Source organism: Rhamphochromis longiceps, linkage group LG5, assembly GCF_057381845.1.
Source record: "Rhamphochromis longiceps isolate RC_006_pf linkage group LG5, R_longiceps_female_GT1.1, whole genome shotgun sequence".
Lineage (NCBI taxonomy): Eukaryota > Metazoa > Chordata > Actinopteri > Cichliformes > Cichlidae > Rhamphochromis > Rhamphochromis longiceps.
This window is the reverse complement of record NC_140561.1, coordinates 38,626,871-38,648,938: the sequence shown is the minus strand read 5'-3', so window position 1 is coordinate 38,648,938 and position 22,068 is coordinate 38,626,871. Positions and strand designations below refer to the sequence as shown.

Below are 22,068 nucleotides of genomic sequence, written 5' to 3'. Positions count from 1 at the left end.
TACCAAATGTTCTTTTCCAGTATTACTGCTTAGTACTGCTTGACTACTACAAAGAGACAAATGAGATGTTTTTGTACATTAACAGCTAAAAGTTGTCATTTTTCATAAATAAAATGGAAATACGTATTTCATGTCTCAATGCGTTGCTTTGTGGTTTGTTTGTTTCCAAAAAATGAAGAAAAAAAGCAAGAAAACAGAGTTAATGGGAAAAAAAGGTCTTTTATTTCCTTAAAAAAACATATTCACATTCAACAGCATATTTGGTCAGGTCTTGTTACAGGTTTAGTCAGTGAAAAGTTCAGACAGATACATTTGAAATCTGAAAATACACTGACATTAATGGCCTAAACTACTCCATGTGCTGACAGCACCCCAGCAGCACTTTATGATAGTGACTGAAGTCATTTATAAGGCAAAAACTAATCATGAAAAAAAGTGTTTTGTATTTAAGTCGCCACTTATGTACGGACTCAAAAACTTCCCTGTAGCCTCTCGCATGTATGGTTTAATAAATACTGCAGCCAGTTTGAACCTTATTTATCTTAAAGGTTGTCATGCATTTGCTTAAATGTAGGAAATCTTGACTACATTGACTACATGCTTTTTATTTGTTTTTGTTTCTAATGTCTCTGTAAAGCACTTTGAATCACCTCATTGTTGAATTGTGCTATACAAATAAACTTGCCTTGCCTTGCCAACAGTAGTTTCCTGATGGTCACATCGGAAAAAGAGAGCCGGAATAAATACAAAATGCAGATTTTAAATAATGAGCTTATTTACTAAGAGGAACAACATCCTTCCTGGAAATGTATGAAAAACGCTCCATCCCAAGTAACTGCCCCTCAAACCAGTTACTATGTTTGAGGGGCAGTTACTTTTTCACATAGCCCCATCCACAAGCTGCATCCATAAACTCTGCATGTTTACAGAAAGAGAAGGATATCTGCTAAAGCACAAATATCTGGAATAGCCTCAGCCACCCCGTATATATGTCAGTACAGTAAAGTTGCACATTTTGATTTGGAAGTCTGTAGTGGATTGACTTGCTTTTTGAACAGCCTCGTGTGGCCATTAGAGGAACTGCAGTTTCTGGGTGCCAGCTTTATTTTGTAACTATTGATGCTTTGTCTTGTCTGGCTTTTTATGTATTAAACAAATACAATATCTCATATAAAATGGTGTGTTCCAGACTGAGAATCAGCCTGAGGATTGTTCTTTAGATATTTGGAAATCTGGAACACTTAGAAATACATTTATTAGTTTTTACATACAAATGTTACAGTATAAATGGATAAAAAGGGGATATAAAGCTGGAATGTGTCAGGGCTATGAGCTTTCACTCAGAGAGGAAGCCACAAGTACATTGTAGAAAACTCAACAGGAATGTACAGCATACACAAAAAAAAGTCAGGTTCCACCCATGGAACCTTTTGGATGTTTCAAACTTCATACTGTACCATGCTTCACTTCTGGGGGATGATGGTGAAATTGAAGCCATGCTCCTAATCAATCATGAGCTTCTTGAGGGAGTTGAGATAGGCTGGGATGAGGGAGCTGACTGACTCCTCGTCATCGTTGAGGATCTTCTCTCCTCTGCCTTCCGAGCCCACTGAACTGGGTGACCGGACTCGGCCTGGGAGTGCTGTAACCCTGTTAGAACAGACACAGGCCTTAGAGTCAGAACAAGTACTTAGTAGAAGAGGCTAACATGGAGTTATTATTTAATAAACCGCGTAATACACCTGATAATATACTGTTCCAGAGAATACTTACGGAGGAGTATCCCTTGCCGAAGCTTCCTCTGTTCTTGGTCCTAATCTTGGTGAGCGCTGATTCAGCAATGTCCGCCCTCTCTTTGGCATCATCCAGCTCGTGCACGGTCTTCCTGTACTTTGCCAGGTTCATGTTAGCTTGTTCCTCCTGAAGTGACAGCAGTGTGAGTTAAAGCCCACAAACACCATGCTTGGAAACGTGTTCAGAGTAAGAGGATGAGGTGATGTACGGCCTCCTCTACTTGTCTCTTGTAGGCCTTCATCTTGTTTTGCAGCCTCTCCACCAGCTCCTGCATCCTCTGCTGGTTCTTCTGGTCCTCCTCCGACTGGAACAGCAGTTCCTTCAGCCGACGCTCGTTCTTCCGCAGCGTCTTCACTGTCTCAGCGTGCCGCTTTTGTTCAGAGTCCAGCTCCAGCTCCAGCTCCTTCACCTGCATGCAAAGAGTATCTACTATTGTGTGCAGGAAGGCGTCATATTTATCCACTGAGTGTTTAGTGAAGACACACTCTGTTACAATTTGCTGTTTGTCAAAAGTTCCATAAAAGCAGAAATGTGCTGCAGGCCAGACAACTTTGGTTGTCTGGCCTGCAGCACAAAGTTATGAGCTGTATGTTACATTGAGTATAACATACAGCTCATAACTTTGTTTTGTCATATTTCTGCATATGCCAGTGTGCTACATGCAAAGGCATGTGCAAATGGCTAGCCACTAGCATGTAAATATAAATCCTTAATCCTATAATTAGTTTTTATATCATCTTATTATATTGACATGTGACATGTGACACATTAGCTGGACAGTGCAGTCATCTGGGCGACCAACCAGCATGGATCGCACCTGCGACATGTTTAGTTGATCAAAAAAGCCATCTATGAGGGGACCCACAGTGGCTGTGTTAATGTCATCTGAATACATTTTAGTGTTTTCTCTTACCTCGTGTGTCTGGTTCCAATGCATGGACTCAACTGAATGATAGTGCCTGGTAGCAGCACCCCTATTTAAGGGTTTTAGAGTGCTTTGTAATGATGTGCGTCCTGTGACGTGACAATATTTAGTCGCTTTGAAGCATGCCTATAGCATAGCCCATCAGTGGTGTCAGTTTATGTGTGGGTATATATAATATTTTTATATTGTTAAAAAAGTACATCAATGTAAAAAATTTAAAATGATAAATGTGTAAACTAAAGTCAAAAGCTGTGCGGTTTATGATGTCAGTGTGGCCCCCCGCTCCTTTTAATATTATCAGTTATAGCCAAAACAACGAATAGGAGCAGTACTATATGGTACTATTTGAGGTGCTAGTACTAGGGCTGGGCGATATGACCCAAAATTCATATCTCGATATTTTTTAGCTGGATGGCGATATAAGATGTATATCTCGATATTTTTTTAAAGCCATAAGGTAAGAACAAAAAGAGAGTTCTTAGTCAAAGCTGTGTCCCAGATGTCACATGTGCACTTGTATTAACATACAGCATAGATGTACATGAAAAAAACTACTCAAAAATAAATTAGGAGCATTTATTTATTTATTTATTTATTTATTTTTTCCTGTCCCGTTTGGCTCTTTTGCATCAGAATTGTTGTCTAAAGGCAAACAAAGATGCCCAACGGATTTACTTTACCAAATTGACCATCCCAGCCTTCGCCGTAATGGTCCATTTGATTCACCTTTTATTGTTTATTTTATTTTCACTTGCTGAATACGGGACAGACTTGACTGGGGGAAAGAAGGGGAGAAAGAAAGAGGGAAAGAGAAACAGCTGAGAAGAGGGACGGGGGAGAAGGGCAAAAGACAAAAACCAACAGAACGGGCAGAGAAAAAAAAAAGCATATATCAATCACCTGGATCACCTGCTGAGAAAGAAAAAAGAAAACAAGCAGAAGAGAACAAGAGTAATAGAATAAACAACATCACAATGATATATGGGAATATGACAGTAAATATTAAATATTAAACATTATTGTGCAGCACATAAGATCAACAGAACACAGTGTGCTTTGAGGTAGGAGCCAAAAAGGGTGTAGTTTGTGGGTGTGATCACCCGTGTGTACACCTGTGAGCATGGACGCGCTTGTTTTTTGTTTTTTTAAAAGGTTCCTTCATGTAATAATCTGCTAGAGGGTGTGGGGGGGCCACAGCCCCGTCCTCCAGGGCATGAAGCAGGTATGGAGGAGATCAAAACTCCAGACATCCAGAGGCCCCCAGAACACAAGAGACCAAGGAAGACCAACAGAGGGGCAGCCGCGCCACTGTCCCGGAAAGAGCTGAGGAGAGTCCCAGATGAGGGCTCACTCAGCAGCCGCGGAGCAGAAGCCAGGGGGAGTTGCAGTGACGCACTCGTGAGCTCCGCCGGCAGCCAGCCGTGGCTGAGTGACCGAGCCCCAGGCCGAGAGGCCGGGGGCACCCCACCTCCGAAGTGGCCCGAGCGAGCCCCAGGCTCCAGGCCCCGATAAGCGGCCGCCAAGGAGTGAGCCGGTGTGTACCTGGACGCCCATCCCCGGACACAAAGAACCACCAACGCACCGATGTCTGAGGGGGTCCGCCACTGGCAGGGGAAGTGGTGGTAGGGGGAGATAGGCCTCCAAACCTTGGAGGGCCTGAGATGTCCCCAGAGAGGTGGCGCCTGACACCCAACCTGACATATAGACACAGACATACAGGCACACACAGATACAAACATCCATTCCCACCCTCATGCTCTCATATGCACTTACTCCACACTCAACCAACGTGGAGACAGACATAAAGAGACGCTGTACACACGATCACACTCCCCAATCGTACTCTACAAACCGGGTCTAGGTACCCTTGCCCCTGGAGGGGGGAACTGCACCCAGACCCAGGTGGTGTTACCCTTTTCCCTGCGGTGGGAGGAGGCAGACCGCCCCGACTCCGCAGCAGCAGGAAGGCCCCACACTCCAGACCAGATATGAGCATTCATTAAATAATAATGCTCCATAAATAAAAGAAAACGATGTTGTTCTTGTGCATAACAAAGAGCTCACAATTGTGCAGTCAAAATGTAAACTAAAAGACGCTGAGCATAATAACAAAGACAGATTTCACAGCTGCTCTCTTTCCAAGTTCGTGACTGACAGCCTGGAGTTTGAAATCCGCTTCATAACCGTGTCTCTTAACAGGTGCCATTTATGGTCCTTATACACACACAATACGGTAATATTACGTTGAAGCACAGTACGTATCACTCCGCGAGGCTCCTCGGTAGCAGTGTTGCCAACGTAGCGACTTTGTCGCTATATTTAGCGAGTTTTCAGACTCCCTAGCGACAAATCTGGCGACTTTTTCTGGTATTATTGGAGACTTGTTTATGACGACTTTTTGACGTGAAAACGCGTATCGCTCTAGATCTCACCCTGGGTCAACACACCTGAATCACATGATTAGTTCGTTACCAGGCCTCTGGAGAACTTCAAGACGTGTTGAGAAGGTAATTTATCCATTTAAATCAGCTGTGGTGCATCAAGGACACATCTAAAACCTGCAGGAAACCAGCCCTCTTGGACTGGGATTGGGGACCCCTGCTGTAGCTCAAACAGCATATGAAACATTTAAATTCAGACCAACCTTATAAGCGTATAACACCGATGGGGAACAATGTGTTCTGCAGAATACTCTTGATACTTTAAGAGCAATTTGCCAATAATACAGATTCATGTGTAGTAAGGTGGTTTCATTGCTACTTTTATTAAAGGAGTGCTTCTAAAAATTGAGGTGGTCATCTCCGCTTGCATTTCTGTAAAAGCCACAGCATGCCACCTTGGGTAAGAATATGTATTCTTAACATTTTGCTGTCACAGTTTAGCTGTTTTCATTTCCACTGACACATCAGCTCCTAAGACCACAATACTACTACCAAAGTACTACAAGGATCCGGAGAAAAGGACAGAGGGGGGATATAAAATATACCAAATGTTTCTTGAATTGTTAGCACAAGTGTATATGTGTATGTATCTAGTCGGGTTTATATGCAGTAGTGCTCACTTGTTTTCTTTCATTTGATTACTTAACTGTATTTCATGTAAGTCATTGATATTAAATATTGACTTTACAGAGGGGTGGTAAGAGTTTGGTTTGAGATTTTCCTGTTAATATTTGGATATTTTTCTTGCATTAACAATTTTTTGATTAGAAAAGCAGAATAAAAACGTGCAAATTAGCTTCATTTATAGTTTGTTATACTCCTTCCCTCTAATACAAATATTTCATTTCTAACTCTGAGTGTAAGTGCATCATTTAATAATAAGTGTTTCTGCTCACAAATGTCCACGAGCACAGACATGCACGCAAAAACTGCGTGACTCCTCGCTGGCTGTAACTCACCGCGCGTGTTCACCTGGAACGTCCTCTAAGAAGACGTGTGACCATTCTGATAGCCGTCTGTGTCTGCAGGTGAATGAGTGAAGCTACATAAACAGTTAAATTAGCATAGCTTACCAGCCGTAAACCCGACAACAACACAGTGGGTGAGGGTCGGAGGGGGGGTCGCTTGACATTCTAACTTTAAAGGAAGGATTTTAACAGTATTTGCTGTGGGTTACAGCAGTGGACCAGCAGGCTACATGTTTGAATCCAAACAAGTTTCACTCAATCCCAACAACTGAGGATCGCCATTGTATAGCGGTCGCTAGGGTAACGTCACGTCGCCGTCATATCGGATGTGGGCGGGGCTTAGCGCTAGAATCCCTTTGATCCTTTCATGTCTTGTGTGACATCACCTTGGTCAAAGTCTATAAATAGAAGCATTTGCACAGGGTTAGTTACAAGGTAAGTTTAGTAAGAGGGAGTAAGAGGCATTAATGTCTAAGACACAAACTCATCAAGTCCAGATTGTAAAAACTTATATCATTTGAAAATATGAATTCTGCCATTGAAACGACCGATGCGATTCAAAGCTGCGCCACTGCAGATGACTCTGAATGTAGTGTCGTCCCTGGCGCAAACATTTTACAGAGCGACGAGGGGAAATCGAAGCACTGTGTGTGCTGCCCTCAGTCGTGCAACCAGCATCAGAATCCGGGGAAACAGCTGCTCGTTAAAGAGCTAATAAATGCTGTTATTACACGTGCCTCCAAAGAGGCAAAGGTGTCGCCGTCTGACATGATTCAGCAGCGCCTCTTCACAGCTCTGTGGGCACAAGTTGAGCAAAAGCCTCTCAAAATCACACAAAGGGGGATTAAAAAACTTGAAAAGGGGATTTTTAAAGACATCACCAAGCGGCTGGACATTAGCCCTGATCTCGTGATCATTGCGCTAGCCGTAGGTCAGCCGTACCTAGAGGTGATCATCTCCATATTTGAAGATCACCTCTTCCGTAAAAACCTACTGGCAAGGTTCTTCTCGTGGTGCGTTAGAGCCGAGGATGACGAGGACGAACAAACTAAAGCCATTTCTCAAACACTTTTAGAAGAATTTAAAAGTAATATATTTCCAATAGTGGAGAAAAAATCATCATCTGGCATTACTGTCAGCGATTATGATGATGATGAAGAAGAATGTGTGAGCGCACTCATTGATGCTGTGCTCACACGGGCTGCGAAGAATTCGCACTACAAACCTTCTAAAAAACTCCACAGGTACCTGTTAAAACACGTGTTGTCTGACAACAGGATCAAAGATCTGCATATACATGAAAAAAAACTGAAAGATCTCGACAGGGCCATTTACCAAGAGCTACGTCAGAAAACATTCTGTAAAGAAAAACATTTACTGATGTTACTGAACGACGAGGACCCAGTGTTGAGAAAACTGACGGTCGATATCATTAAAAATCACCTGATCGACACTATGCAGAATCCAGCCCTGTGTGAAGCTGAAGAGGCTGAAAATTACAGGTTATCTGTGGAAACCTCTATCAAGAAGGTGGTGACGCGTGTCATTAAAAATGCCAGTTCACCTTGCTGTACTGAAAAAGTTGATGCCATCACCCAACGGCTGTTCATAAAACTCTGGCCTAGACTTAAAAAAATCAAAATCGACAATGTGATATTCCTCAGTGATATGGTTTACAGCTCTTTAATAGAGAAATGGAAAGAGCCAGATGTCATACTGACATTCATGGAATTAGGCCACAAACATACAGATGATGTAATTGTAAAGGTTTTCAAGGAGCATGCCATCACTGTATTGGAAAGTGAACATTTCATCACAAGTTTCTTTCTCTCTGCGGGTCATGCTGTATGGATCGCAGGCAGAAAATACTTGGTTAGTGTTTTGTAAGTCCCTAAAAGTAGATTCTGTTCATCTGGACGTAGCATTTTCAGTTTCAATTTATTTAACATCTAATCGAGTCATTTTAAAAACCCTTGACCGGTCGAGGCAGATGGCCGTTCCTCACTGAGCCTGGTTCTGCCGGAGTTTTCTCCCTGTTAAAAGGAAGTTTTTACTCCCCACCGTCGCCTAGTGCTTGCTCAGAGGCAATTGTCAAATTATTGGGGTTTTGTTTTGTGCCATCTAATACACAACTTATCGTATTGGGCACTCTAAATGTATTTTTCATCAATAAAAAGATCCAAAAAAGATTATATTTTGAATTGTGCGTGTTTTCATTGTCACACAAATGTATACATTTTCAGCTTAGACTGAACGTGTTTGTTTGTCATTCTTTTCAAATCAAAGATTTTAGTAGCAACTATTGTATTAAAACATTGCACAGACGTTTTACTCTGATTACACAAACCTTATGTAGGAGTAGGTCACAGATAAGAGGTATTCATTTGTAAATTTGACCTCTGACCTCACAGAGATCAAATGTGACAGGATATTTGTACTGTCATTTTCAGACTGTAAGGATTATTTGTATGTAAACTATAATTTCATATTAAGAATCCACATCAACACGTTCTCACTCTCAAAGTGTAAAATGTTACACTATAGGTGACAAATCGTCAGTATGTTACGCTTTTGGCCACCCAACATGTCCCTGTGTTACTTGTTCGGAAAAATGAGGAAACATGAGAACCATTTCCAATCAATCTACACGTGTATGTTTATTTTACTGTAATTGCTTTGGAAAACACTATCTAACACGATTAGGTTATGATACGGGTTAGGATTAAGGTTAGGGTTATGGCTGGAATACACAGCTGGAACGTGTATTACACCGGGAGCGTCATTCTATTGGATATCATCCACAATCCGGCGCGTATCAAATGGATGCGGAAGGTTACCTTTCACGTGTCTGTGGGACACCTTGGAGCGCGACTAATGGTCGGTATGTTACACGTCGGGAATGAGAACGGGCTGTCCACATATATTGGTAAGATAAGATAAAACTTTATTAATCCCTCGGGTGGGTTCCTCGGGGAAATTCGGTTTCCAAAAAAGCACAGCACCGACAGAAGTTACAGAGTTACAGAATATTATATATATATATATTTGGGAGAAGCAACCTGTCACTGAACAGACTCTTCTGGTTGTTAATGGCCGTGTGCAGAGGATGCCCAGCATTGTCCATAATGTCCAGCAGTTTCTTTAGTGTCCTTTTCTCTGCCACTGTCACCAGAGTGTCCAGCTTCATGCCGACCACAGAGCCAGCCTTCCTGATCAGTTTCTCCAGCCTGCATGAGTCCTTCTTTGCTGTGTTGCTCCCACAGCACACCACAGCATAGAAAAGTACTCCAGCAACCACTGACTGGTAAAACATCCTCAGGAGCTTCCTGCAGATGTTAAAAGACCTCAGCCTCCTGAGGAAGTACAGTCGGCTTTGGGCTTTTTTATACAGGTGCTCTGTGTTGCATGACCAGTCCAGTTTGTTGTCCACCCACAGCCCGAGGTACTTGTACTTGTTGACCACCTCCACCTGTAATCTACTAAATTTTGCCAATACAAACAATAGCAGTAATGAATTAATTCATCAATATAATAATTAATATATATAAATATAAAAACACATTTACAAAAAAATTTATTCACTGTCTACTTTAGCAGAAGGTTTTTAGCTGAAGATAGTTTAACCAGCTGTTTTGCCAACACCTTCATTTTTATCATTTAGCATCATTTTAGAATATAATACATTACTGTAGATCTCCCTAAGAACACCTGGATCAGTTCTTTTATGAAGCCTTCTCTGGCTCCGTGATCTGACTCCGGGGTGAGAGAGGAAGCAATCGAGCCGATGCGCCCCTCCAGTTCTCTGAAGAGGCTGTGGATGCATCGCTCTTGTGGGATACAGTTTTTCAGCAGTACTGCTGTGGCAGAGTCCGCGCAGAGCTGCACCATCTGAGCAGCCATGTGACACATTAGCTGGACAGTGCAGTCATCTGGGCGACCAGCCAGCATGGATCGCACCCGCGACATGTTTAGTTGATCAAAAAAGCCATCTATGAGGGGACCCACAGTGGCTGCGTTAATATTGTCCGAATACATTTTAATGTTTTAAGCTGCAGCAGAGTGAACCACTGTGTCTGTTCTTGTGCTTTCTCCAAACTTGAGGTGACACAGAAGGTTTCTGTTCCTCGGCGGTCACAGCTTCTTCAGACTGTGTGTGATGTTTTCTCTTTTCGGGGATTTCTTGTTCCACAGACTGGCCCCTGAGCTTAAAACTTATATCCTTTTGTTTTTTGTAAAGACCTCATTCCAATCCATTTTATTAAATGAAGTTATTTCTATTAATTTTGTGCTTAATGTTTTGGCTGCTGAAACAGGAAAGTGTATCTCATGTATTCTGTTGACGGTTTGTTCCACTTGTGCGCACCTCTGTATGTATGTTTTCTTGTAAATGTACGACTTTGTATGGATGAAATCTCACTAATAAATATCACAACAGGATGTTCTCGGCATTTTCTACCTAAACAGTTTGGATTGAATGACAACTACTCAACACACGTTCAGTCAAAGCTGTATACACACACACACACACACACACACACACACACACACACACACACACACACACACACACACACACACACACACACACACACACACACACATTTGTCCAACAGACAGTGAAAACAAGCAGAAATCAGAGTGTGATTTTTCTTTTAGAATTTTATTAGATTTTCTGATTTTTGTTCAATAATTTAGAGTGTTCTAGTCAGTAATTTACTGACTAGAAACAAGACCCCAATAATCGGACAATTCCCTCTGAGCAAGCACTTGGCGACAGTGGGGAAGAAAAACTCCCTTTTAACGGGGAGAAACTTCCGGCAGAACCAGGCTCAGTGAGGGACGGTCATCTGCCGCAACCGGTCCAGGGGTGTTTAAAATGACTCGATTGGATGTTAAATAAATTGGCTTGTTTGAATTGTTTGTTGTTAGCCAATTTAAGAGTCACTTTGATGCCAGCTAGTCAATGTCAAATTGTTGTTTTTAAAGGGGAAACACCCGCGACTCTCTGCGGGTGATGGCTAACCTCCGACCTATTAATGAGAAGAACCTTCTGATGCGACCTGCTGGCGCCGCTGCCGACATCAGATGTTCTTTAAAGGTTTCGATGATTCTTTGCTCACCTACTTCATGGTCGAGATTAAAGAGAATCGTGACACACTCGGGGTCCTTATACTCTTTAAGGAGAGATTTGTAAATGACCTTGTGTAAGGTTCTGAAGGACTTTGAGGAGGGCTGAAAATCGATATGTTGGACATCAGCCCAGATTTTCTTCAACAAACGGTTTGTAATTTCAGAAACTGTGTCATCTGTATACAGAACGCGTGCCTTTTTAAAAGCACGCCTGACAAGTTCTTCCACACAGACTTCAACTGAAAGCTGCTTCTGAGCTTTGATTTCAGACGACTCTGGCTCAAGTTTCTGTGTGGACACTACAAAGTGTTTCTTGAAGATGGAGATGAAAAGTTTGTCAACTGTTGGCTCTCCTAATTTCAATAGAGTTAAGGTGTGCTTTGGGTTGGAGAGCGCTTCCTTGCAAAAGTCTTTGAAAATGACCTTTGCAAGATCTTGTAGGGCCTTTGGTGATAAAGTCAAATCTGCTGTTTTTATTTCAGAGCAGATTTGATCTAAAAGGCGCTGGTGGAGGGAGTCTGATGGGCAGGCTGTGGATTTTTTTGCAGCCTGGGAAAGGACAGCCTGAAGGACCGCGCTTATGAGCCCTTTTCTCTCTGCTTCACCTCGAGGTGACGCAGAGGGTTTCTGCTCCTCAGAAGCCACGGCTGCTTTTTCAGCCTCTGAGGCTTCTGTGTTTGCCATTTGTGAAGGTTCCACAGACAGCGAGGACTCCAGATTTTTCTCTGGTTGTTCTGTCTGTGGGACCTGCTGATTGTCCTGCTGGCTGCCTGACTGGGTGCACGTGCAGTGTGCAAATCTCCCTAACAACACCTGGATCAGTTCTTTTATGAAGCCTTCTCTGGCTCCGTGATCTGACTCCGGGCAGAGCTGCACCATCTGAGCAGCCATGTGAGACATTAGCTGGACAGTGCAGTCATCTGGGCGACCAGCCAGCATGGATCGCACCTGCGACATGTTTAGGTTATCAAAAAAGCCATCTACGAGGGTACCCACAGTGGCTGCGTTAATGTCATCTGAATACATTTTCGTGTTAGTGTTTTCTCTTACTTCGTGTGTCTGGTTCCGATGCATGGACTCAACTGAATGACAGTACCTGTAGCAGCACCCCTATTTATGGGTTCTCGAGGTCTTTGTAATGATGTGCGTCCTGTGACGTGACAGTATTTAGTTGCTTTGAAGTATGCCTATAAGCCCCGCCCACTTCTAAAAAGAATGCCTAGCAACAGCGTCACACAAACGCACCGGCGCTAGCCGCGTGGATGTGAAACGCGGGGAGAGATCACGTGGAGCCTGCACGTCCACTGCTGTCACCGACACGGAATACTTTTAAAACCCTTCCGTTATAGTTTGTGCTGTCACCAGGCTGTCCGTGATGGCGGGTAAGCGACGGGAACGTAAATGTGCGTGTAGCTTCACTCGGCTAGCAGAGTGGTCACGTTAAAGCGAGCTATACGTGAAAGTTTTCAGCCGTGTGGATTTTAAAAATACTTTGTCATTTCTGTCATTCAGCGCAGCTGTTCAGCTCTTTGAAATGCAGATGAAAATAACGCGTTTTTCTCACGGTGGAGCTCACGTTTTTTTAAGCACAGCACCGGAAATGACTTCAGATACCCACGTGTGCCACTACATATATATTATTTATATGATTTGTTTCTGGTTTGTGAATTGAACTTAAGATCAGATGTGATGGAGTTGGAGATGGAGACACTTGTCGAAACCGGAAATGCTGAGACTCTCAATGCTGATATATTCTCTTATCTGCAGGTATCTAAAAAAGGCTCTCCCTTGAGCTTCAAAGTCTCTGTGCTGCTGCAACATGTTTTGCATTTAGATGGTACTGTAAGGTTGAAGTGCTTCGGTGGTGATAGTTTTGGAATATGTATCATTTGCGTCAGTTGGATTTGGTGACTGTACTGCAGAAGCTAAATGCCATACCAAATGTTCTTTTCCAGTATTACTGCTTAGTACTGCTTGACTACTACAAAGAGACAAATGAGATGTTTTTGTACATTAACAGCTAAAAGTTGTCATTTTTCATAAATAAAATGGAAATGCATATTTCATGTCTCAATGCGTTGCTTTGTGGTTTGTTTGTTTCCAAAAAATGAAGAAAAAAAGCAAGAAAACAGAGTTAATGGGGGAATAATGATCAGGGGTGAAGAACACAAGACTTGTATGTTCGCGGATGATGTTCTTCTTTTTATTACAAATCCTGAATCTAGTTTGTTCCAATTGATGACCTTACTAAAAGCCTACAATCACTACTCTGGCTATAAACTAAATATTCAAAAAACTCAATCCCTTACGTTCAATTATACACCTCGACCGGAAACTGTAAAGAAATTCAGCTTCAAATGGGACTCTACCACAATAAAATACTTGGGAGTAAACCTAACGAAAGACATGTCTAGACTCTATGAAATTAATTATTGCCCCCTCAACAAAGAGATCAAATCTGACCTAACTCGGTGGTCTCTCCTCCCATTGGATATGAGTAATAGAATAGAAATAATTAAAATGAACGTTCTGCCTCGAATCCTCTATCTCTTCCAGTCACTACCCCTGGAGATACCCCAAAAACAATTTGACGAGTGGGACGGATGGATCTCACGGTTCATCTGGAACGGCAGACGACCGAGGGTCCAGTACAAAACGCTGCAACTAAAAAAAGAGAAGGGAGGGAGAGCTTTGCCGTGCTTACAAGATTACTACTACGCCGCACAACTGAAGCCCCTGGTAAACTGGTGCTCCCCAAACTATGAAGCTAAATGGAAAAATATGGAAATTACACAATTAGACTTCCCACTACAGTCACTTTTAGGAAATAAGAACCAAGCTGAAAAATTTTATAAAGATTTGAACCATTTGACCCGGTTCACCCTGAAACTATGGTTCAGGGTAGTGGGGAAACTACAAATAGAAAAACAGGCTAGGACCTTGAATTGGATAGCTTATGACCCGGAGTTTGTGCCTGCCAGGCTGGATGGGACCTTTAAACAGTGGTCTCTGAGAGGAATTACTTCTTTTTGTTCACTAGCAACAAATGGGGGATTCCAAAGCTATGAAACCATCTCAGATACATACGGACTGGCAAAGCATGACTTCTTTAGATACTTGCAGGTTAGAGACTATTACAACAAGACGTTACTAATCAGAGATGAAAACGAATACGACCTAATTCATATCTTCCAAGAGGCATACAAGAGAAAGGACTCTAAAAAGATGGTCTCAAAAATATACGGTAGTATACAAGCCTCTAAAAATCACTCTACGGTGTACATTAAGCAGAAATGGGAGAGGGAATCAGGCTCACTAATTTCAGAGGACAGCTGGTGGAGAATATGTGAGTCTCAGGCTACCACTGCAAATTCAAGGTCCTTAAGAGAGTTTGGTTGGAAGAATGTAGTGAGATTCTTTATCACTCCTAAACTCACAGCTCGGCAAACAGGCTCACAGAGCCAGGGCCTATGTTGGAGAGGTTGTGGAACCCCCATGGCAAACCATTTTCATGTCTTCTGGGCCTGCCCAAGGATCCAGCCATATTGGGGGGAGGTGGCCCTTGAGATATACAAAATAATTGGGATTAAAATAGTCTATTCATTTGATACGTTGTATCTTGGCAAATTGCCTATGGCACTCCCACATAAAGATAATTATTTATTGAAAATACTTTTGGCTGGCTGCAGGAAGGCCATAACCCGAAGATGGCAAAAGGCAGACCCTCCAACTAGGGCCCAATGGCGTGGGGTAGTGGAAGAAATTTTTGGAATGGAAAGACTTACCTTTGCCCTTAGACTCGAGCTTGAGAAATTTAAGAAGCTCTGGGAAAAATGGGTTGTGTACTCCCTTTGTACTGAATAACTGAATATTACCATGATGTAAGAAGATGCTATTACTGGAATTGTGTATGTCTCCTATGCTGACCGTAAGTTTTGTATTCTCATACTGTAAACTGACAAATAAAAAGTTATAAAAAAAAACAAAACAGAGTTAATGGGAAAAAAAGGTCTTTTATTTCCTTAAAAAAACATATTCACATTCAACAGCATATTTGGTCAGGTCTTGTTACAGGTTTAGTCAGTGAAAAGTTCAGACAGATACATTTGAAATCTGAAAATACACTGACATTAATGGCCTAAACTACTCCATGTGCTGACAGCACCCCAGCAGCACTTTATGATAGTGACTGAAGTCATTTATAAGGCAAAAACTAATCATGAAAAAAAGTGCTTTGTATTTAAGTCACCACTTATGTACGGACTCAAAAACTTCCCTGTAGCCTCTCGCATGTATGGTTTAATAAATACTGCAGCCAGTTTGAACCTTATTTATCTTAAAGGTTGTCATGCATTTGCTTAAATGTAGGAAATCTTGACTACATTGACTACATGCTTTTTATTTGTTTTTGTTTCTAATGTCTCTGTAAAGCACTTTGAATCACCTCATTGTTGAATTGTGCTATACAAATAAACTTGCCTTGCCTTGCCAACAGTAGTTTCCTGATGGTCACATCGGAAAAAGAGAGCCGGAATAAATACAAAATGCAGATTTTAAATAATGAGCTTATTTACTAAGAGGAACAACATCCTTCCTGGAAATGTATGAAAAACGCTCCATCCCAAGTAACTGCCCCTCAAACCAGTTACTATGTTTGAGGGGCAGTTACTTTTTCACATAGCCCCATCCACAAGCTGCATCCATAAACTCTGCATGTTTACAGAAAGAGAAGGATATCTGCTAAAGCACAAATATCTGGAATAGCCTCAGCCACCCCGTATATATGTCAGTACAGTAAAGTTGCACATTTTGATTTGGAAGTCTGTAGTGGATTGACTTGCTTTTTGAACAGCCTCGTGTGGCCATTAGAGGAACTGCAGTTTCTGGGTGCCAGCTTTATTTTGTAACTATTGATGCTTTGTCTTGTCTGGCTTTTTATGTATTAAACAAATACAATATCTCATATAAAATGGTGTGTTCCAGACTGAGAATCAGCCTGAGGATTGTTCTTTAGATATTTGGAAATCTGGAACACTTAGAAATACATTTATTAGTTTTTACATACAAATGTTACAGTATAAATGGATAAAAAGGGGATATAAAGCTGGAATGTGTCAGGGCTATGAGCTTTCACTCAGAGAGGAAGCCACAAGTACATTGTAGAAAACTCAACAGGAATGTACAGCATACACAAAAAAAAGTCAGGTTCCACCCATGGAACCTTTTGGATGTTTCAAACTTCATACTGTACCATGCTTCACTTCTGGGGGATGATGGTGAAATTGAAGCCATGCTCCTAATCAATCATGAGCTTCTTGAGGGAGTTGAGATAGGCTGGGATGAGGGAGCTGACTGACTCCTCGTCATCGTTGAGGATCTTCTCTCCTCCGCCTTCCGAGCCCACTGAACTGGGTGACCGGACTCGGCCTGGATACGGAGTGCTGTAACCCTGTTAGAACAGACACAGGCCTTAGAGTCAGAACAAGTACTTAGTAGAAGAGGCTAACATGGAGTTATTATTTAATAAACCGCGTAATACACCTGATAATATACTGTTCCAGAGAATACTTACGGAGGAGTATCCCTTGCCGAAGCTTCCTCTGTTCTTGGTCCTAATCTTGGTGAGCGCTGATTCAGCAATGTCCGCCCTCTCTTCGGCATCATCCAGCTCGTGCACGGTCTTCCTGTACTTTGCCAGGTTCATGTTAGCTTGTTCCTCCTGAAGTGACAGCAGTGTGAGTTAAAGCCCACAAACACCATGCTTGGAAACGTGTTCAGAGTAAGAGGATGAGGTGATGTACGGCCTCCTCTACTTGTCTCTTGTAGGCCTTCATCTTGTTTTGCAGCCTCTCCACCAGCTCCTGCATTCTCTGCTGGTTCTTCTGGTCCTCCTCCGACTGGAACAGCAGTTCCTTCAGCCGACGCTCGTTCTTCCGCAGCGTCTTCACTGTCTCAGCGTGCCGCTTTTGTTCAGAGTCCAGCTCCAGCTCCAGCTCCTTCACCTGCATGCAAAGAGTATCTACTATTGTGTGCAGGAAGGCGTCATATTTATCCACTGAGTGTTTAGTGAAGACACACTCTGTTACAATTTGCTGTTTGTCAAAAGTTCCATAAAAGCAGAAATGTGCTGCAGGCCAGACAACTTTGGTTGTCTGGCCTGCAGCACAAAGTTATGAGCTGTATGTTACATTGAGTATAACATACAGCTCATAACTTTGTTTTGTCATATTTCTGCATATGCCAGTGTGCTACATGCAAAGGCATGTGCAAATGGCTAGCCACTAGCATGTAAATATAAATCCTTAATCCTATAATTAGTTTTTATATCATCTTATTATATTGACATGTGACATGTGACACATTAGCTGGACAGTGCAGTCATCTGGGCGACCAACCAGCATGGATCGCACCTGCGACATGTTTAGTTGATCAAAAAAGCCATCTATGAGGGGACCCACAGTGGCTGTGTTAATGTCATCTGAATACATTTTAGTGTTTTCTCTTACCTCGTGTGTCTGGTTCCAATGCATGGACTCAACTGAATGATAGTGCCTGGTAGCAGCACCCCTATTTAAGGGTTTTAGAGTGCTTTGTAATGATGTGCGTCCTGTGACATGACAGTATTTAGTCGCTTTGAAGCATGCCTATAGCATAGCCCATCAGTGGTGTCAGTTTATGTGTGGGTATATATAATATTTTTATATTGTTAAAAAAGTACATCAATGTAAAAAATTTAAAATGATAAATGTGTAAACTAAAGTCAAAAGCTGTGCGGTTTATGATGTCAGTGTGGCCCCCCGCTCCTTTTAATATTATCAGTTATAGCCAAAACAACGAATAGGAGCAGTACTATATGGTACTATTTGAGGTGCTAGTACTAGGGCTGGGCGATATGACCCAAAATTCATATCTCGATATTTTTTTAAAGCCATAAGGTAAGAACAAAAAGAGAGTTCTTAGTCAAAGCTGTGTCCCAGATGTCACATGTGCACTTGTATTAACATACAGCATAGATGTACATGAAAAAAACTACTCAAAAATAAATTATGAGCATTTATTTATTTATTTATTTATTTATTTATTTTCCTGTCCCGTTTGGCTCTTTTGCATCAGAATTGTTGTCTAAAGGCAAAGAAAGATGCCCAACGGATTTACTTTACCAAATTGACCATCCCAGCCTTGCCGTAATGGTCCATTTGATTCACCTTTTATTGTTTATTTTATTTTCACTTGCTGAATACGGGACAGACTTGACTGGGGGAAAGAAGGGGAGAAAGAAAGAGGGAAAGAGAAACAGCTGAGAAGAGGGACGGGGGAGAAGGGCAAAAGACAAAAACCAACAGAACGGGCAGAGAAAAAAAAAAGCATATATCAATCACCTGGATCACCTGCTGAGAAAGAAAAAAGAAAACAAGCAGAAGAGAACAAGAGTAATAGAATAAACAGCATCACAATGATATATGGGAATATGACAGTAAATATTAAATATTAAACATTATTGTGCAGCACATAAGATCAACAGAACACAGTGTGCTTTGAGGTAGGAGCCAAAAAGGGTGTAGTTTGTGGGTGTGATCACCCGTGTGTACACCTGTGAGCATGGACGCGCTTGTTTTTTGTTTTTTAAAAGGTTCCTTCATGTAATCTGCTAGAGGGTGTGGGGGGGCCACAGCCCCGTCCTCCAGGGCATGAAGCAGGTATGGAGGAGATCAAAACTCCAGACATCCAGAGGCCCCCAGAACACAAGAGACCAAGGAAGACCAACAGAGGGGCAGCCGCGCCACTGTCCCAGAAAGAGCTGAGGAGAGTCCCAGATGAGGGCTCACTCAGCAGCCGCGGAGCAGAAGCCAGGGGGAGTTGCAGTGACGCACTCGTGAGCTCCGCCGGCAGCCAGCCGTGGCTGAGTGACCGAGCCCCAGGCCGAGAGGCCGGGGGCACCCCACCTCCGAAGTGGCCCGAGCGAGCCCCAGGCTCCAGGCCCCAATAAGCGGCCGCCAAGGAGTGAGCCGGTGTGTACCTGGACGCCCATCCCCGGACACAAAGAACCACCAACGCACCGATGTCTGAGGGCGTCTGCCACTGGCAGGGGAAGTGGTGGTAGGGGGAGATAGGCCTCCAAACCTTGGAGGGCCTGAGATGTCCCCAGAGAGGTGGCGCCTGACACCCAACCTGACATATAGACACAGACATACAGGCACACACAGACACAAACATCCATTCCCACCCTCATGCTCTCATATGCACTTACTCCACACTCAACCAACGTGGAGACAGACATAAAGAGACGCTGTACACACGATCACACTCCCCAATCGTACTCTACAAACCGGGTCTAGGTACCCTTGCCCCTGGAGGGGGGAACTGCACCCAGACCCAGGTGGTGTTACCCTTTTCCCTGCGGTGGGAGGAGGCAGACCGCCCCGACTCCGCAGCAGCAGGAAGGCCCCACACTCCAGACCAGATATGACCATTTATTAAATAATAATGCTCCATAAATAAAAGAAAACGATGTTGTTCTTGTGCATAACAAAGAGCTCACAATTGTGCAGTCAAAATGTAAACTAAAAGACGCTGAGCATAATAACAAAGACAGATTTCACAGCTGCTCTCTTTCCAAGTTCGTGACTGACAGCCTGGAGTTTGAAATCCGCTTCATAACCGTGTCTCTTAACAGGTGCCATTTATGGTCCTTATACACACACAATACGGTAATATTACGTTGAAGCACAGTACGTATCACTCCGCGAGGCTCCTCGGTAGCAGTGTTGCCAACGTAGCGACTTTGTCGCTATATTTAGCGAGTTTTCAGACTCCCTAGCGACAAATCTGGCGACTTTTTCTGGTATTATTGGAGACTTGTTTATGACGACTTTTTGACGTGAAAACGCGTATCGCTCTAGATCTCACCCTGGGTCAACACACCTGAATCACATGATTAGTTCGTTACCAGGCCTCTGGAGAACTTCAAGACATGTTGAGAAGGTAATTTATCCATTTAAATCAGCTGTGGTGCATCAAGGACACATCTAAAACCTGCAGGAAACCAGCCCTCTTGGACTGGGATTGGGGACCCCTGCGGTAGCTCAAACAGCATATGAAGCATTTAAATTCAGACCAACCTTATAAGCGTATAACACCGATGGGGAACAATGTGTTCTGCAGAATACTCTTGATACTTTAAGAGCAATTTGCCAATAATACAGATTCATGTGTAGTAAGGTGGTTTCATTGCTACTTTTATTAAAGGAGTGCTTCTAAAAATTGAGGTGGTCATCTCCGCTTGCATTTCTGTAAAAGCCACAGCATGCCACCTTGGGTAAGAATATGTATTCTTAACATTTTGCTGTCACAGTTTAGCTGTTTTCATTTCCACTGACACATCAGCTCCTAAGACCACAATACTACTACCAAAGTACTACAAGGATCCGGAAACAAGGACAGAGGGGGGATATAAAATATACCAAATGTTTCTTGAATTGTTAGCACAAGTGTATATGTGTATGTATCTAGTCGGGTTTCTATGCAGTAGTGCTCACTTGTTTTCTTTCATTTTATTACTTAACTGTATTTCATGTAAGTCATTGATATTAAATATTGATTTTACAGAGGGGTGGTAAGAGTTTGGTTTGAGATTTTCCTGTTAATATTTGGATATTTTTCTTGCATTAACAATTTTTTGATTAGAAAAGCAGAATAAAATGTGCAAATTAGCTTCATTTATAGTTTGTTATACTCCTTCCCTCTAATACAAATATTTCATTTCTAACTCTGAGTGTAAGTGCATAATTTAATAATAAGTGTTTCTGCTCACAAATGTCCACGAGCACAGACATGCACGCAAAAACTGCGTGACTCCTCGCTGGCTGTAACTCACCGCGCGTGTTCACCTGGAACGTCCTCTAAGAAGACGTGTGACCATTCTGATAGCCGTCTGTGTCTGCAGGTGAATGAGTGAAGCTACATAAACAGTTAAATTAGCATAGCTTACCAGCCGTAAACCCGACAACAACACAGTGGGTGAGGGTCGGAGGGGGGGTCGCTTGGCATTCTAACTTTAAAGGAAGGATTTTAACAGTATTTGCTGTGGGTTACAGCAGTGGACCAGCAGGCTACATGTTTGAATCCAAACAAGTTTCACTCAATCCCAACAACTGAGGATCGCCATTGTATAGCGGTCGCTAGGGTAACGTCACGTCGCCGTCATATCGGATGTGGGCGGGGCTTAGCGCTAGAATCCCTTTGATCCTTTCATGTCTTGTGTGACATCACCTTGGTCAAAGTCTATAAATAGAAGCATTTGCACAGGGTTAGTTACAAGGTAAGTTTAGTAAGAGGGAGTAAGAGAGATTAATGTCTAAGACACAAACTCATCAAGTCCAGATTGTAAAAACTTATATCATTTGAAAATATGAATTCTGCCATTGAAACGACCGATGCGATTCAAAGCTGCGCCACTGCAGATGACTCTGAATGTAGTGTCGTCTCTGGCGCAAACATTTTACAGAGCGACGAGGGGAAATCGAAGCACTGTGTGTGCTGCCCTCAGTCGTGCAACCAGCATCAGAATCCGGGGAAACAGCTGCTCGTTAAAGAGCTAATAAATGCTGTTATTACACGTGCCTCCAAAGAGGCAAAGGTGTCGCCGTCTGACATGATTCAGCAGCGCCTCTTCACAGCTCTGTGGGCACAAGTTGAGCAAAAGCCTCTCAAAATCACACAAAGGGGGATTAAAAAACTTGAAAAGGGGATTTTTAAAGACATCACCAAGCGGCTGGACATTAGCCCTGATCTCGTGATCATTGCGCTAGCC

General features: G+C 42.7%; 2 protein-coding genes across 3 annotated transcripts; both read right to left on the bottom strand.

Annotated features, from left to right (window-relative positions):
* Positions 1-224: 224 nt before the first annotated feature.
* LOC146670582 (putative uncharacterized protein MYH16) lies at positions 225-10,094 on the bottom strand. The gene is made up of 5 exons (XM_085408072.1): positions 9,837-10,094; positions 6,234-6,293; positions 2,003-2,203; positions 1,774-1,920; positions 225-1,650 (listed from the first exon to the last, which is right to left on the bottom strand). The coding sequence occupies exons 1-5, from the start codon at positions 10,092-10,094 to the stop codon at positions 1,570-1,572; spliced, it is 747 nt and encodes a 248-aa protein (XP_085264198.1). The 3' UTR covers positions 225-1,569.
* A 5,171-nt stretch (positions 10,095-15,265) lies between these two features.
* Positions 15,266-21,432, bottom strand: LOC146670581 (putative uncharacterized protein MYH16). Of its 2 annotated transcripts, none has more exons than XM_085407598.1 (4): positions 20,378-21,432; positions 17,072-17,260; positions 16,831-16,977; positions 15,266-16,707 (listed from the first exon to the last, which is right to left on the bottom strand). In XM_085407598.1, the coding sequence occupies exons 1-4, from the start codon at positions 20,465-20,467 to the stop codon at positions 16,555-16,557; spliced, it is 579 nt and encodes a 192-aa protein (XP_085263724.1). In that variant the 5' UTR covers positions 20,468-21,432; the 3' UTR covers positions 15,266-16,554. The 2 variants fall into 2 exon arrangements, with proteins under 2 accessions (XP_085263724.1, XP_085263723.1); XM_085407597.1 differs by having other exon boundaries at positions 17,060-17,260; positions 20,378-20,669.
* Positions 21,433-22,068: the final 636 nt, after the last annotated feature.

Bases quoted from the DNA above. Each gene is read 5' to 3' on its own strand.
- LOC146670582 (XM_085408072.1), bottom strand. From the start codon at position 10,094: ATGTCGCGGGTGCGATCCATGCTGGCTGGTCGCCCAGATGACTGCACT. The intron at 6,294-9,836 runs GTGTTCTTAGGG...CTTTAAAGTTAG, and splicing joins TCATAAAAGAACTGATCCAG to AATGTCAAGCGACCCCCCCT. The intron at 2,204-6,233 runs GTAAGCTATGCT...CTTTGCATGCAG, and splicing joins TGTTGTCGGGTTTACGGCTG to GTGAAGGAGCTGGAGCTGGA.
- LOC146670581 (XM_085407597.1), bottom strand. From the start codon at position 20,467: ATGAATCTGTATTATTGGCAAATTGCTCTTAAAGTATCAAGAGTATTC. The intron at 17,261-20,377 runs GTTGGTCTGAAT...CTTTGCATGCAG, and splicing joins CGGTGTTATACGCTTATAAG to GTGAAGGAGCTGGAGCTGGA. The intron at 16,708-16,830 runs GTAAGTATTCTC...CTGTTCTAACAG, and splicing joins TCGGCAAGGGATACTCCTCC to GGTTACAGCACTCCGTATCC.